Below are 16,198 nucleotides of genomic sequence, written 5' to 3' on the forward strand. Positions count from 1 at the left end.
TTTTTTTTTTTTTTTTTTTTTTTTGTGGGATTTGCAGGAAAAGCAGAAAATTGCAGGGCTTCATCCGACATTCTTTTGAACTGATATCATTGCAAATCTGCTGTGAATTAGCTGGAAAATTGATGGCTTCCAGAGTCACACTCACCCCGGGCTGGTGTTTCCCGCGGCTTCTTTTTCCCTGCAAGCTCCGCCACTCTGCAGGGAATGCGATGCGGTTGTCTGGAAGGCTGGTGGGGACCCAAAGTGCTCATGGTGCCATCAGATTCACATGCGCCAGCTTGGATGGGCCTCCAAGAGGCTCCCCGCCATTGTGAGGCTGGTGAACAGGTGCGTAGAAGTCCGTCCAATTTTGATATTTTAGATAGAAATGGTGATTGAAAAGAAGGTGGTGCTGTTAAAAGCACGTACTAACTATGGTGGGCCTTCACCCAGGTCAGAAGGCTCCTTACACCGGCTTTCCCAGTCCTCATTCCCTAATGACCAATTAAAGAAGGAAAAGTGAAACAAAAACCCCAACTTGTCTTCATAAGAATGGATTAATGGCAGTAAAAATGATCAAACAAACTATTTGCCGGGGTTTTATCTAGGATCCAGGAAGAACCGTCGCTCCTTGTTTAATGCCTGGAATGCAACGTCCTGGAATGTGTCTGGAAGGTGTCTGCGTGTCCCTAGAGATGTGGCCGGGAGTCGGAGCTGGTTCTGATGTGCAGCAAAGCCACTCTGGTCGCCAGTCTCCATAGCTTGTGACTGCAGTGAGGTGAAACGCCCGGAGAAACAGGGCAAATAGAACGTGAAGAATAGCGAGATGAACTTAATTCAGAACTGACCAGGATGGAAATTTCTTTAGAGTATAGTGCTGAGGTTAGAATAAATATTCTTACACCTTTTAAATGAATATAAACTGGTACTCAAAGCAGGGGTGATTTTCTTGATTCAGCTCATATTCTGCATGTTTATTTTCATTACAAGAGAACACAACTATTTGAATATAGTACTTTTTTTTTTTATTTAGCAAGTTTTCAGTATAGCTTTCAATTTGCATTGGACTTGGTAGTTTCCTCATTTTTATGTCCCTCAAACCTGATCCCAAGCGGCTTTATTCAGTCTCCTCAGGACCCTGCGCAGCGGCCGCGTTTCTGCTGCAGAGCTCCCGTGGTTTCAGCGGGAGCTTCTGCAGGGAAGACTCATGGAAACCAGCCCCGTAATTGAATCCATCCACTGATCCCGCACTCGCCCGTTGTGAAAACCTCCCCAAACAGACGGCGTGGAAGAAAAGGCAGAGCCGACGGACCACCCAAAGCCGCAGGAGCAGCCGAGCGCTCCCTCTCCTCCCTCTTTATCCCGGAACTCATTTCCACGCTCCCACATCTAGCGACGGGGGAGAAAGGGCCACCCTTGCTGGTAATTACCAGAAGCCTTCCATAATTAAGAGGTATTTAGAAAATAATTGTCAGGCTCAGGTGTTTGTGCGACGCTCCCCTCCCGGCTTCCCGGTGTCCCTGTGGAGGGAGGCCAAGGGCTGCCCGTCCCGGCCGCACTTTGCTCCTCCCTTAACCCACTTGCAGGGAGCGGTCGCGCGGCGGTAGAATTTGCTCTTATAAATTTTAGATTGTTCCCACATGTTCCGTCTCACATCTGCTTGGTGTTTGAAGCCAGACTTTCCCCCTTTTTTCCTAGGCATTCGGAGCAGTTTGCTTAATCCGCCTGTATCAGGCTGAATGGCAGGAAATTAAAGCTGAATTATTTAGCTTTGGGAGCCGGGGCAAACAATGCAGTTGTGAGGAACGCCCCGGTGAAGGAACTCGAGCCAAGAGACTGCTCCGCAGGTGGCCCGGCCTGTCCTCGGCCCCGGCTTCCTGGCCTTGGGAACGGCAGCGGTGCCCGGCTTGGAAAACAGCGCGCACGGCTCTGCCTGCTGTCCATATCCCGACAGGCGGAGCAGCGAGCGCGCCTCGCTCTGCTCCGTGGTGACTCCGGGTACAATCGGAGCTTTGTCACGGCACTTTGGAGCAGCTGAGCGGGCGTTTTGCCAAGGGGCACCGTCACACGAGCACGGCTGCTTACACAGAGGCTGTCACCGGAGCTGCCAGGGCCAGGGTGGCGGCCACAGCGAGGGCTGCGGGCTGCGCTTCTGCTTGGATCTGCTTGGTCACACCAGGTGTGACCGTGCGGGCCAGAACCAGCACTGCCAGGTTCCGGGGAGGAGGAGGGGAGAGGAGGTTCCTCTGAAAGGAGGTTCCTCCTTTCTCTGCAAAGGCAAGGTCAGACCTGGTTTCTTCCTGAGCTCTAGACCTTGGCCACATCCAGCTTGTTAGCTCAGCAGTGGAGACAAATACATGGTGAAAATAATCCCAGAATGAACCCTTCGAACATGAGGAATTGTACAGCGTGAAACAACTTGATCTTCTCAGGAAAACTCCGTGTGTGCTGATGGGTCAGGTGGAGCATTCGCGAGATGTCCAGCCTTGCTCCCTGCCAGCGTGTGCCCGGTGTCCTGTCTCTGTCCCATGTGCATCCCGGACGGCTGCAGCGACGACTCCGTGGCTCCAGCAATGCCCTGGGGAGCATCCCTCCCCGCGGAGCGAGCTGAGCTCCGCTTCGGTCGGACCTCAGCTGCATTTGTGGGGACGCTTCATTATCCTCTGCCAGACCTTTTCACTTGCCATTTGTTTTTGGTGTTGTCGTGGGAAAACAGACCTTGCTGAAAAGCTCCAAGTATCTTCAGCCTGTGAGCAGAAAAGGGTTGGTCTTGACAGGTTTCTGAGACTTGTTTTCACTCCAAGCGACAAGATGTGGTGGTTTCATGTAGAATTACACTTATTTGTGCCTTTTGACTTTTTTAAAAGCTTCTGAAAGTCTAGAGTAAACACTGTGTATTCTCTACTCACTGAGAGTTTACTAAACATATCCCATTCTGAGGCTGATTTATTTTTTGTGGACAACCAGTCACCAAGTGATCAGTTCTTAAAAAGAGACTGAAAAGCCCATATTCTTTAGGGAAAACAAAACAAAAACAAATGAAAAAAATTGGAGCAAATAACTGATTGAAAATCTAGGAGTTCATAAGCTTGAGAATACTCTTTTTTTTTAAACCAAACCAAATGCCGCTCCGTGACTGTCCCAGGTTGTCATTGCCACTGTAAGCGACGGACCACAACTGAAAGGTGTTTTGTTCCAAAACCCCTTTTCCATAGAAGAGGGCACGTAGTAGAAGTTAGAAAAATCCAGTGAGTTCTCATGCCATAAGTAATAACTCTGAGAACATGAGTCAACGTTAGATTTGGCTTCTTGGAGGATATTTAAGAGGTTTGGAAAGGGAGCTCTTGGCTGCTCCGTGTGCCTAGCGGTCTCCGCTGCAGAGGAGGTCACTCCTCTAGTTTGCTACTGTGTTTGGAGGAAAATCCTGGCTTTTTCCTCCCTTTCTGGGCTCATTGCAGTGTTCTGTCCTGCCCTGCTTCCAGGCTGTGCCGTGGTTGGAGAAAGAGCCTGGATTTTGGATCAGTCTTAAGTTTTCTTGAGAGGTGAATTATTACCAATGGATAATGTGTTCAGAACAATAGCATTTATCTAAGTCAGTCTAAGAGAAAATAGTCAAGAGCGTTAGATCGGTTTTACTATATTATATGTAATAGCATTTGCAGCTTATTTTCATGCCTGGCCTTTTCTTCTGCAAATAAAACTCTTAGTTTTATTTGCAGTTATTTTTATGATTTCAAGTATTATCCATTTGCATTTAGTTGAATTTCATGTTTCATTGGTAGAATAAAAAAAAAGTAATCTGAAACCAGCTCTGTAACATAGATTCAATTTATGTGCTAGAATCACAGAATCAAAATGAAGAACCTTTCCTAAAATGGAGTTTCTAGCAGTACAACAGCTTTCCAACCTTTTCAATAGAAGCAATTTGCTATTCGGAAGGAGATGCAGGCGTCTGGCTTGTGTGGTTGTAAGCACAGAGAAATCAACTCGAATATTGCAAACCGTGAAACTGTCCTGATTGCAGGGCCGATGTTCCGTGGTGCTCAGGACCTGGAAGGGGAGCTCCTGGGTGGGAATGTGGCTGCCCGAGCTGCAAGCAACATGCAGCACATGCCCAAGTGAATCGTTTTCTATAGATGCAGACATGAAAGCAATGTGTTTTAATTGCAGATTTAACTAATCAAGTCGAGGTGATTGGACTGGAGCTGCGGAAAGTGACGGCTGAGATGGAGCACTACAAGAAGCTGCTCACGTAAGCTGCCCCTCCAGCCCCTTTCTGCAGAGAGACCCTCCTGTTGCTTGTCCCGGGGTCTGAAAGGTTATGAGCAAGGGCGAAATTGTTGTTATTAAGCAGCCCGTGGAAGGTGGATTCCCTTCTCCAGCTGTGCTTAGTGATGCAGTCAAGAGGAGGGTTAAACCAGCTGGCTCTGCTGCTTCGTTTAGTCTCAAGCTCAGCATAAACTTTGCGAAGCCACCAAACTTACGGGCTACAAGTGTATGTGGGAGGTAGTATTTGGATTTGGGGTGGAGGGAAGAGTGCAATAAGAGTGTTGAGAAACTTATTATTTAAAGAGTGACTATGATTTTTAATTTTCACCACATGTAAATTTGCTGTGGGTCTTTCCCATGCCTCAGTGTGGTGTTAGGACTTTGCTGTCCCCTGGTTTCAGGTAAGTTAAGCAAGGAGAAGCCTCCCCGCTGCGGCAGGGTATTGGGGTGCCCAGCGAGCAGCCCCCCAGCTCCATCACAGCTCTAGGGAGAGTTTCCCCATCTCCTTCCAAGGCTGTAGCAGCAAAGACCCGAGTGCTTTTCTGGAGTCAAAACCTGCATTTCATGCTTTCTAGAACAGCAATGAGCTTAGAAAGAACATCAGCTTTTATAACACAGCGATGAAAATAAATGTTATTGCCTGAAATATTGAACTCGAGAGTGATGAGCTAGTGAGGGCAATCTCAAGAGCAGCTATTGTCATATTTTTAATAGGTTTTCCTGAAATTTAAATGATTCTTTCATGATAGGTACTTTCTGTTTTCAGTTCCTCTGTTCAGAGAATCTGATCATAACAAAGTTGCAAATATTTTGAGTGCTTAGCAACAAGGTATTTTAGTGATAATACAAGTGTTAAGAATGAAAAAAAATTTCATCAGCACAGTTATAGACACACTAAAGTGTTTCCAAGTGCAGTATTAAAATTTCAGTGTAATATGGATACAGCTTATATCTGTTTAGATATAAATATGAGGTTTAACCATGGTTATTAATTGGTGAAATGATGACATAATGACAAGAAGCCGTCAAAGTTTCCAGCCCTCTTACCTACTAAATTGTTGCTTGTTCATTTTTAGCCACATCTTTCTTGAAACATTTATCACTGCTACATGATTATACTTCTTGTTTGCACAACAAGCGCTGTGATTTTAGATTAGTCTGAGATTACATTGAAAATGTAAATTATCTTACTTAAGAAAGTTAGCTGGAGTGATTGGAACTCTGTGATCTGCATTTTGCCTTCCATAGATTTTTCTGAGAATATTAATTTTCTGTCTGCATCCTTTTTACTCGCAGACTCAAAAATACAAGTTGTGAATCTTCTTTTGTTCTAAAGTGAAGATAAATTTATTTTAAAATGAGCAAGTTGATATAAATCCATCTCTTGCATTGAAAGAAGGTTTTTTTTTTTTTTTAATTAAACATTTAAATTCATGTACCATTTGGTCAGAATCTCTGTACCCAACTAATTCTAGCAACTCGTGGCCTTGGTTTATGTCACCATTAGGTCACCATAGGAATGGGGATCAGATGGCATGAGGAGATTTTGTAAATTTGTAGGATGTAGACAAAAATTTGAGCCCTTTTGAAGCTGCTGCAGTTTTGCACTGATGAGGGGGTCTGGTTCTGCAATTACAAGAAATAACTTTTAGGAATACTCTAATTTTCCACTTGAAATTGTTAGAAAAAATATGTGTCAGGATTAATTGGACAGGTTGAAGAACCCCTTCCTTGAAATACTAGTGCATTTCTTAAATTCCCACCGTTCTCAAGCGAGCCGTTTAACAGAATCCTCTTTTTTCCCCGATTTAAAGGCGTGCTCTGGCACCCGCCCCGTGCTAACGGCCCCGCTCTTAATTAGCGCCCCTGCAGACAACCCCGCACTAATTGTGGGGCTGTTATTACTAAGGATTATTATTAAGGTCAGCTGGAAACTCCGTGTCTCATTTCTTAGAAGGCTATATTTAGAGGTTTTAATGGAAGGCTATTCCAAGTTTATGAATGCAAAAAAACGTTGCAATAAATCAGGCCAAAAGTTCGTCTTCCGCAGTATCCTATTTTCAGCAGTGGCTCTGAGCAGATGTTTAGGGGAAAAAGGCAAGAATAGAGCAAATATGAAAGAATCCTTCCCCTAATAAATCCTTTGACAGTCTGTTTAGAGACTTCTGAAGTCAGAGGTTGCATCCTGTTACAGAAGTGTAATAATGTTGGAGAATCTATTTTTGATGAATATGTCTTTTTCTAAATCCATTCTTTTTTCTTCCAGCTTCCACAGGATCCCACAGGAATGGTTTCACAGTTTGCTTTTCACACACTACCAATGTAATCCCATCAGTTGCTTATTTAAACTTGAATTTCCACTCACATTTTCACTAACACCTACTCCCGCGGGCTGAGCACCAGTTAAGAAAAGAGCATCCCTCAAACACGCTTGTTGAGCATCCTCGCTTGTTGTAACATTTGTTACGTGACATTGTTACATGAAATGTTGTAAACCTTTTCGTAGGACGAAATCAAATGAAGTTGATGTCTGCCAAAATGAGCTGAAGAAAATGAAATACGAAAATGGAATTTCTGAATCGAGGTAAATTTTAAAATTATGTGGCGTAACATAACATAGGTGCATGTCTGAGTGATGACAGTGAAGAATTTAATAATTTTAGTGTAGCTTTTTATACAGTCACTTTTTACTATTTTTATTTTCTAGTTTTATGTTAGTTGTGAGATTTACCTTTGTAAAAATATATACTTTTTTTTTTGCCTAACATTCTCTTTTCCTTGCACAAATTATTTTAACCCATTTAGTTCCAGTCTGCAAACAAGAATATAGTAACTATAATGCTGATATATTTTTATTTCCTCTGCAGACTTGCAAAAGAGCTGAAGGAGAAGGAGGAATCACTGTTAATCTGCCAGCAAGTGTGCAAGCATTTGCGGGAAGAAGTGGCTGAGAAAGAGAGGAAGGAAGAAGAGCTGAAAAGAAGAACAGGCCGAACAGACGGCGAGATAGAAGCACTTAAATCTCTCCTCAGACAGGCAGAGGAAGAGGTGATGATGTTGAAACAAGACAGGTAATCAGAGCAGACTCACCCCAGATAATGCAATTTGATTGTACATTCAGCCTGGTGTTTCTCTGCCAGATACTCAGGGTTTCTTGCTTTTATCACAAACCTCTGTAAAACGCGAGGCAAGCTCATATGTGCCAAGCACCTTGGAGCTGCTGTCACAAGCCAATAAATTTTTAAGCAAAAGGAGCCTTCATAGCTTTTAGTGACATTGCTGTATTCCAGGTTATTGCAATGCAATAAAAAGCCAACTTTAACCTTGAGACTGGTGAAAAAATAAAACATTAGGTGATGAACAGTTTAATTTTCCCAGTTATCAGTGTTGTTTCATTTAGTCTTTGCAATAAAAGCTAGCTGTTTGCCATAGCAAAATGAGACAAAATTAGAAAAATATGGATTTAAATCAAAGCCCGCAAAAAAGAATATTTTAAAGTATGTAATGTAGTCCAGTTTTAAATGAAGTACCTCTGCTTTTTTACGCGGATTTTGGAAGTTTCTGTGAGATTGTCTGTATTGCAGTTTATTTTATCCCGTGAGACTTCTACTGTCCAGCCCTTCTGTTTCATTCTATTACCATTCCAGTTACTTCCAGCATAATTTTACTATCAAAGTCCGATCTCAACATTTAAATACACGTGAAACAGTAGTCTGTTGAGGTGCATGTAAAGTTAGATATTGTCTGTAAAACATGTTGTTGAAACAAGTATGTCACATGCTCGTTAATTACATAATTTGCCTACCTGCATAAAAACATATTGCTTGTTAATTTAAGATGATTTCCCATCTACTTAAAGCTTGGATACGCATGTTGTTGCAGTCGGTAGCAACTGTCTGCAATTTAGTGTAATGTAAATTGTAATTAAGGTACAAGAATTCAATCTCTCCTGGGTTCTTGTTCTACAAGCCTCACATAACAAGCAGTCCCTCTAACAATAGCAGCCACTCGGTGGTTTTAATTCAAAACCTGTTACCATTTTTAAATTAATTGCAATAATACTTGAAGGTCATTAAGTATCATAAATTATTTTACACGTTTTAGCAGTTATTTAGTGTGCACCAAAGTTTTACTTGAGACATATAAAGATATTTAAGGTTTATGTAGGTATGTTTGGAAGAAAGATCAGTAATATTTTTTTTCTTAAAAAAATAAAGCTCTAAAGCGTGTGACAGGGTTATGCCAGTGCTAAATAGTGAATATTGCTGTGGCCTCCAGACAGGTGCATGGGGTTTTCTGTACTGAATACTAAAGAAAGAGGGAAAAAATGAGCCCTTCTCACAGAAGGCTGAGTTGCCAGCAAGCAGCATGCCATCAGCTAGGCAGGGCTCCTGTTTACATGTGAGTTTTTGTGGTTTCTAGGGAGTTAATGCTGATTTCTCATCAGAACAGAACAGAGCAGCTGCAGGAAGCGCTAAGGCAGAAGCTGCAGAGCGAGGATGACCGGAGGGCGAAGGTAATTCCAGGGGATGCAGCGGGCACCTCTCCCTTGTTTCCTTTGGTTCTAGTTGCTGTCGTGGATCCATGGGGTAAGCCAGGCGTCTGTTTCCTCGAGTGCAAATATGTCGATAGATGTAACTTCTAGCAGCCAATGTAATGACTAACGATGTAACAGAGAAGCACAGAAAAACACATGTTTAATTTGGAAGCACTTCCAGAGGGAAAATGGGGTTGTGTGGGGTTTGCAAAATGGAGAGAACACAGACCCTCCAGTGCGGGAGGGGTGAGTCCAAACAGCAGCTCGTTGGTTGTAAAATAAACCTATGAAGTGTAAAAATATGAAACATAATCAGCCAAAATGGCCTTTCCTTTGAAGACATGGATGTGCAAACTATAGTGGAGCTGCGCAAGCGAGACACTGGAGCGGGACTGCAGCTCTCAGCAGTTGTTGAATGAGCAAATACAGCTGAGTCCTCAATCACAGAGCTGGAGAGCAGGGCAGAATTCCTGCTGATACCATGCCTGCTAGAGGGCAAATGCCTGTGCCGGGCACCTGGTGTCCTGGGACGAGGAAGGGACTTCAGGAGCAGGGATGGAGCGGAGCCTGGGGACGTTATTTGGGATGGGCGTCTGTTACTCTGTGTAATGGCAGGGCAGCATGGGCTGCCCTGCTCTCAGGGTGCGCCCTGCAAGTGCAGACACTGCAGCTCGTTATTTCCATTGGGCTTTCCTTAGTCTCTGGACTCAGGATCTTTTGCCTTGTTCTGCAGAGCAGGTGGAGTTTTTCTGTATTTTCTGTTTGTTAAAACTTTATTCTAATCGGAAACACTTTCTTATAAAATTTGTTACCAAAATTTTCATCGTCCTGGTTTCTTTTTCAGGATGTGGTAAGTGTCTGGAAGTTTTATTTAGTCTTAGAAGCATTTTTGGTCTGCTAGCAATTAAGATCAGTTACATTTCTCTTCAAATTTCTTAACCTTTCCATCTGAGGATATAATTTCAGAATGAGGTCATACTCTCTGCCTAATCACAATATATTGTTGAACTGATAGGAAAGAAAGATAAAATCTAGTACTAGTAAGAGAGAGCAAGTGCATTTTTGGAATCACAGCCCATAAATCAGGCACATCAGATGCTCTGGAAAAATGGACAAAGGAATCAGAAATGTGACAAAAAGACCAAATTCTTTTTATTTGCATGGTGTGTGATTGCCTAAGCATAAAGTGTCCCAGCCTTATATTTAAAAGACAAAAAAGGCCCTAAAATTGTTGTGATGGAACAAACATAAACCTCGTTTAGAAAGAAATTTAAAATTGATGAAAACGTTTGTTTTAATATTTAATTTTTTATATTTAATGAATGAAGGTCATGCAAGAGGTTTTAAAGCCACTCATAGTCATTATGCTTTCAAGCAGAGCAAGGCCGTTGAAGGCCAGCAGCCTTTTATGGATACCAGCTATATTAATTTCAAGTGCTTAAAGGCAAAAATACTGCTTTAACAATATTCAAATTGAGTTCATTTTGTTTTATACTGCTAATGTGTTTTATTACTTTTTGCAATCTGGTAGCCTCCAACACTTAATTTGCTTAGAGATTAATGGGCAGAGTTGTTACATTCTATGATTTTCTACAACTACAATCCTAATTCTTATATCTAGCAATGCAGAGAATATATATATAATGTAATAACTATAATAATTTTGTGTTCTGTTTTGAGGATTTTATAATATACCAGTTTTGAGCAAATTCAAACTTGGGGATTTTTGGATGCCTGATCCATGCCCAGAATTGTGAATATTTCTGTTTTTCCTAAAAAGGGTGTGTGTGTGTGTGTGTGTGTAATTTTGCTTATAATTACTGTATGAAATTAGAACATTATAGCTAAACTTTTTCTGTTCTTTTTAAAATAATAATAATAATTAGCATAGTGTTGTGTATGTTTCTCAGAGTATGTGGAGTCTTTTAGCATTACTTCTTTAGCACTACTTCTAATAGATTAGAAGTAAACCTATTAGAATGCAGCCTGCAATAATACAACATTAGCATGCAGGTTCAGTGAAAATATTCTTCGAAATGTTCAACATGCCTCCTTCAGCATTTCCTTTAAAATCCAAGCGTTTATTTTATTTGAAAACCCTTGTTGAATATTCAGTTTTGAACTTAGAATATTAAGAGCGTGTTGTGGTGCCTTAAGGACCGGAGTGTCCTGTCCAGGATTTGCAGTTCTTTGCCTGGGCTTTCTGGAGCTGACCTTGCCCCGCACAGCCGGTGTGCGCGGACCCACCAAAGCCGGGGCAGGCGGTGGGAGCCTCCCCGGGCCTTCGGCCTCGGCCGCGTGCGGCTGCAGCAGCCGTGCCCGGCTCCGCGGGCCTGGATGGGCAGGGCCTCCAGGGAAACACATCCTGCAGCACGGAGCGCCGAGGATTTGCCTGGAATTCCTTCTCCCCTCCTCCTGCCCTGGGTTTGGTATTTAGGACAGGCTGGATTTAGTGGGAGCGCATGTGAGGGAACAGAAAGGCACAAGGAACGTGCGCTGCGTTCCCGGGCCGTGCGGCGGCCCCGCGGAAGCGCCTGCGTCCTCGCCGCACGCACACCAGCAGGTCCTACAGTGAATTGTTATTCATTCACCAAACCGAATGGCATAGCGCGAGCAAAATTGATTTTGTAAGATGGAATTAGTCTCCTTATGCTTTTAATATTCAGCTTATGTGGCCTGTTGTTAGTGCAGTGTATGGCATTTGCTCCGAAATATATTTGCTGCCGTGGCAAATAATAGCGAGCAGACTTTTGCTTGCAGAGCAAGTACTTCCAGAAGAAAGGCATCTATCTTAAGAACCAGCTAAAGATTTTAGAATTTCACATTTTCACAATGTTTTAGAGTGAGCTTAGCCGTCCAGCACCACTTGAGATGCCGTAGGGTTTGTGAGACCCTTCCCTGGGGCTGCCAGCTATTCACTGGAGGGCAGGAAACTTCCATGCTCCATGAGTCAGTGGAGGTGAGAGCTTTTAGTTGCCCGAGCCTAATAATTGCAGTCATTCAGCTGTGTGTGGTTAGCGTGCAAAAGCCAAGTCTGCCGGATTTCACGTCACTTCATTACGGTAGCGTGGAATCTGGAAGGCATTTTGAGATAAGTCTGTCCATATCATTAAAAACACTTGTCTCCTAGCTGGAACTTGACCTGGCTAAAGGTGAAGCACGACACAAAGAAGCTATCCTTAAAGTCAAGGAAGAAGCGAAAATGGAACTTGAAAATGAAAGACAAAAATACCAAGAAATCATCACAAAATGTCAGAGGGATCAAGAAGAGCTCCAGAAGAAGGTGTGTGACACTCGAGAGAAAATTTGGTGGTGGTAAATAATGCAAACCTTTGAAAAATTTATGAAAATATATATAAAATTCATTAAGCCACATGATATTTTAAAGAGCTGAAAATAACAGTTTAACATAGTTCACTTTGCAGGTCATTTGGTTTATGGTAATTTGACTAGGATTTTAAAACTGCGGAAGTACCAGCTTGTTTTAAAGAAGTTTTTCCATAGATACCACTACTTCTTTGTTTCATCACAGAGGCTCTATTTAATCACTCTTTTCCTTAGTTTTGTTACGTGTAGAGATCCGTGGTATCCTCTGAAGATACCAGGTAAATTCAAAGCGTTTTTTTGTATCTTTAAGGGCCTGTATGTGAGCACTTAGATTTTTCTCATGAAAGTAACATTTGCCTGATAGCTAAGTTTAAATAAAGCAACTAGATATAGATTAATGCAGTATTTGTTGTGCAGATACCTGAATTAATATCCAGTGGCATCAATAACTTAAGGATGGAAGTGGAAATTCTTGAAAAGAAACTGCAGGATGCCCAGGTCAAACTTTCAGAGAAAGATGAAGATAAGGAAAAAGATATTCAGAGTCTTAAGGGACTAATTACTGAGCTTGAATTTCAGCTGAAGATGGAAAAGAACAATAATGAATCATTTTTGGATAATATGAGGAAAGAAATCAAACAGAAGTCAGATGAACTGGAAAAAATAACACAGGAGCGAGCGCAGCTGATCCACAACTTGAGTCAAGTCCAAGAGGAGGTAGGAACATGACTGCAGAAATGCCTTGCTATTTTTACTTAGAAACATCGGATTTCCAAAACTCTTTCAAAGCATATATGCTTGGACCCTGGTACGTACAGTTTAAATGTTCCTTAAAATTAAGTGTTTTGTAAATCAAATCCATGACAATTTCATAAATAGAAAGTATTGCAAAATATGTGAAATTTTTAATTAGGCAATCCTTCCTTTCAGCAAGTTTTTTTTTTTTTTTTTTTTTTTTAAAAGAAGAACCTTTTCAAGGCCTATAAGATATTTCACTTTTAGCCTCTGGCTTCAGATCACATCAAGATACATAAACAAGTATGAACATAAAGGATTCTTGGATTCTTCATATTTTCAAAGTAGAAAACATGGGCAGTTCTTATTCTTAGAATGTGATGGTTCCTCCCCATTATCCTACTTATTTTAGAGGCAATTTGTAAGAAAAACCTGCATACTGTCCCTGTAAGCAAGAATGGACACAGGCCTGGTCTCAAAGGAGGGGCGGCAGAGGTGGCATCTTTCGCTGTGGATCGTGCCGTGCACTTGTGGGTCTGTCCTGCCTCCCACATAATCCTGCAGGGATTACAAAATCCGTGTTTTGTAAAGCAGGAATGCGTGAAAAGGAAAGAATCGAGTGTGAAGAGAAATTGGGCTGCTGGAGAGGTTTACTATAGCCATTGCGGAATGTTTGGAAAATAGCAGGAGGGAGGAGGAAGAGCCGTACTGCTCTGAGAAATGTGAGAGCAGTTGAATCAGTGACCATAGATAAGATTAGACTGGAATTTCCAAAGTAATTAGTACCAGGAAAAATTGGTAAACAATTGAAGCGAAACTCCGAAATTAATGAGGCCTTGGACTGCTGTTTATTTTTGCTGTGAAAAGGTTCAGAATGGTGGTGGCAGTGAAATTAGCAGGCTGTTGGCAGGCTCTCTGTCGTGTAATTACAGAAAAGAGCCTCAGAAAGACAGGCCGCCCTCAGGCGCTGATAAGGAGCTTCAGTAGGGAAAGGACCCCGCGTTGTCCTTGGTCATGAGTTCCTCTAGCTCTTCATATGGTTTTGTTTCCCTCTCTCACACTTTTAAGTATAGTTCTTTCTCTAATAGGATTATATTAGGAAATGGTCAGATAAAAGTGCTTGAAAAAATGAAACCAATTTCATAACATGAAATGGTGGTTTGTCACATTACTAGCAATAATTCTGAACAGGAGCAGTGACGTGTCCCTCAGTGGAGGGACCTGGGGCTCCGTGCGTGTCCCCTGCGTGCCACCCTCTGGTGATGCAGCCTTGGGGGCGCACACGTGGCTCCCGCTCTCCCAGCTCAAAATACCCTGACTTCCTGGATTACTCTTATCTTATCGTAAAATCCCCTGAACTAGTTATTTTTTACCCCCTGGGAAAAACTAAAAACACACAGAGAAAACGAGTGCTACAACGCAAGACCCAAGGCACGTACAGAAAAGTTCCTGGAGCTGATTATGTGTCCGTGCTGTGCATGGAGGTGTTGCTGAAGGATCTGTCTCTGGGTTAATTGGTGTCCTCGCGCCCTCAGTGCGTTACCAGTACCCCTGTGCACGAGGAGCTGCTGCCCACGAGCTGCTCTGCTCTCTGAGCTGGTCCAATGCCATGCATTGGGCACCCTTCCTGCCATGGCTTTGTCCCGTGTTGGAGAACGTGCATACCAATCAAACCAGTGACAGACATTTGGCAGATGTATTTTATGAAAGCTTAAATTTTACCTGTATTTTTTTATTATGAACAGCCTGCACTTGAGGGTTTTGTTCCTGGTAGCATGACTATATATATATTTTTTTTATCCTATATTAGGCATGTAAGCACTGTAAGTTTATTTCATATACATAGACACCACTGGAAGCATCCACCCCTATATGTTAAACTGTTTTTCCTTTCCAAGAATGGAAGAGTGTTGGAATGGAAGAATTTTCCTGTTCAGTCTTTCCTTTCCAAGAATGGGATTCCCTGCCTTCCCCCTAGGTAGAAGATGGGACAGGAGATGTGGAGTAGCTTCTGATCGGCTGCCTCATGTCTTCACCCTCTTCTGAGAGGGTGGCGGGTGCGCACAGCCTGAGACGTGTCCTTTGAGCAACGCTCGGAGAGCACTAAGGGCTCTGTGCACGTCGGCTCGCGTGGCTTTGGAACAAGCTCCGTGTCCCCCCGGCCCTGGGCTGCAGGCTGTGCCGGGCACGCTCTGGCGGAGAGCGTTTCATGACACGAGTGTTTGTTTCTGTTTGCAGAACACTCTCCTCCAGGAAACGGTGCGCAGAGAGTGTGAGGAACGCTACGAGCTCACTGGCGCTTTGACTCAAGCCAGGGAACAAGTCCTGGAACTAAAGAAGCTCAGCGGCAACTTCCCGTTATCAGCGTGTTCCCTCGCGCAGGGCAGCCTAACCTCCTGCGCTGCCCTGGTCGATAGTTACGGGCAGAAGAGCCGCACTAGCCCCAGCTCGGGGAAGCCAGGGCAGTTTGGGGTCTCCAGAGCCCCTAAGGCTCCCGTGCCCGGGCAGCGCAACGGCACCGTGGCGCTGCCGCTCCTGACGCCACCGGCAAGAGGGAAGGCGTCCTCGCTGAACGAGTCCAGGAGCAGAATCGCTGCCGTTATTAGAAGACAACTGAGTCAGCTGTGAGAGCCGTAAACGCCAGCGAACGCGCTGGCGTGAGCTGCGCACAGCAGAGTCATTTCCCTGCATTCAGTGACCGTTCACTTGGGCACCTCCGAGCCACGTCTCACCAAATGCAATGCGGGCATTTCTGCAACTTAAGTTATATTTGTGCATCTGTGTACTGCTGATGCGATAATGTTTCTTTATCCGTTGCATATCAATGTAATTAAATGGCATCTGCAGTTCGAGATAAGTAGAAAAGTATTACTGCTCCAGGAGGAGCACATCTTTGAAAGGATACTTAAAATAATTGCCAATTTCAGCTATTATTTTCCCTTAACCGCTTTACTGTGATTTTTCTATTTCAAGTGCTGGCCAGTGTAATTCCACTGCTTGTTTCTGATGTGAAAATATGATATATTTGGTTAGCATCAGATTTTTGCTGTTGTTTAATTGAGTGGCATCATGTTTGCAGCTAGTTATGCTTAGACCAAAGAGTTTAACTAGTCATGGACTAATATATCACTCTCCTAGCACTAACAAGTAGGTTAAATGCTGTTCAGGGACATATATTCCCTGCCACCTTGGGACATGCCTTCAAGCCACGGTGATGATCAAGGAGTTGAAGACTTCATAGTTTGTCCCCAAGAAGGTTTTCTCTCGCAATGTGACGTGTGAGGGTCTTTGCACAAAGCTTGGAAGCTGCCGTTTGCAGGGAGTTGTTACACAAGAGAATCAGGATTTTAT

General features: G+C 43.2%; 1 protein-coding gene across 1 annotated transcript in view; it reads left to right on the forward strand.

Annotated features, from left to right (window-relative positions):
* LOC112952368 (leucine-, glutamate- and lysine-rich protein 1-like) overlaps nt 1-16,198 on the forward strand; it is a 24,212-nt gene extending 8,014 nt beyond the window's left edge. Inside the window, exons 3-9 of the mRNA XM_026045215.1 lie at nt 4,150-4,231; nt 6,755-6,832; nt 7,116-7,319; nt 8,671-8,764; nt 11,916-12,068; nt 12,530-12,829; nt 15,086-16,198. Of these exons, the coding sequence (XP_025901000.1) occupies nt 4,150-4,231; nt 6,755-6,832; nt 7,116-7,319; nt 8,671-8,764; nt 11,916-12,068; nt 12,530-12,829; nt 15,086-15,475 (1,301 nt within the window). The 3' untranslated portion in view covers nt 15,476-16,198. The remainder of the gene's footprint in view (nt 1-4,149; nt 4,232-6,754; nt 6,833-7,115; nt 7,320-8,670; nt 8,765-11,915; nt 12,069-12,529; nt 12,830-15,085) is intronic.

Source organism: Nothoprocta perdicaria, unplaced genomic scaffold, assembly GCF_003342845.1.
Source record: "Nothoprocta perdicaria isolate Ctin4 unplaced genomic scaffold, notPer1 scaffold_4, whole genome shotgun sequence".
Lineage (NCBI taxonomy): Eukaryota > Metazoa > Chordata > Aves > Tinamiformes > Tinamidae > Nothoprocta > Nothoprocta perdicaria.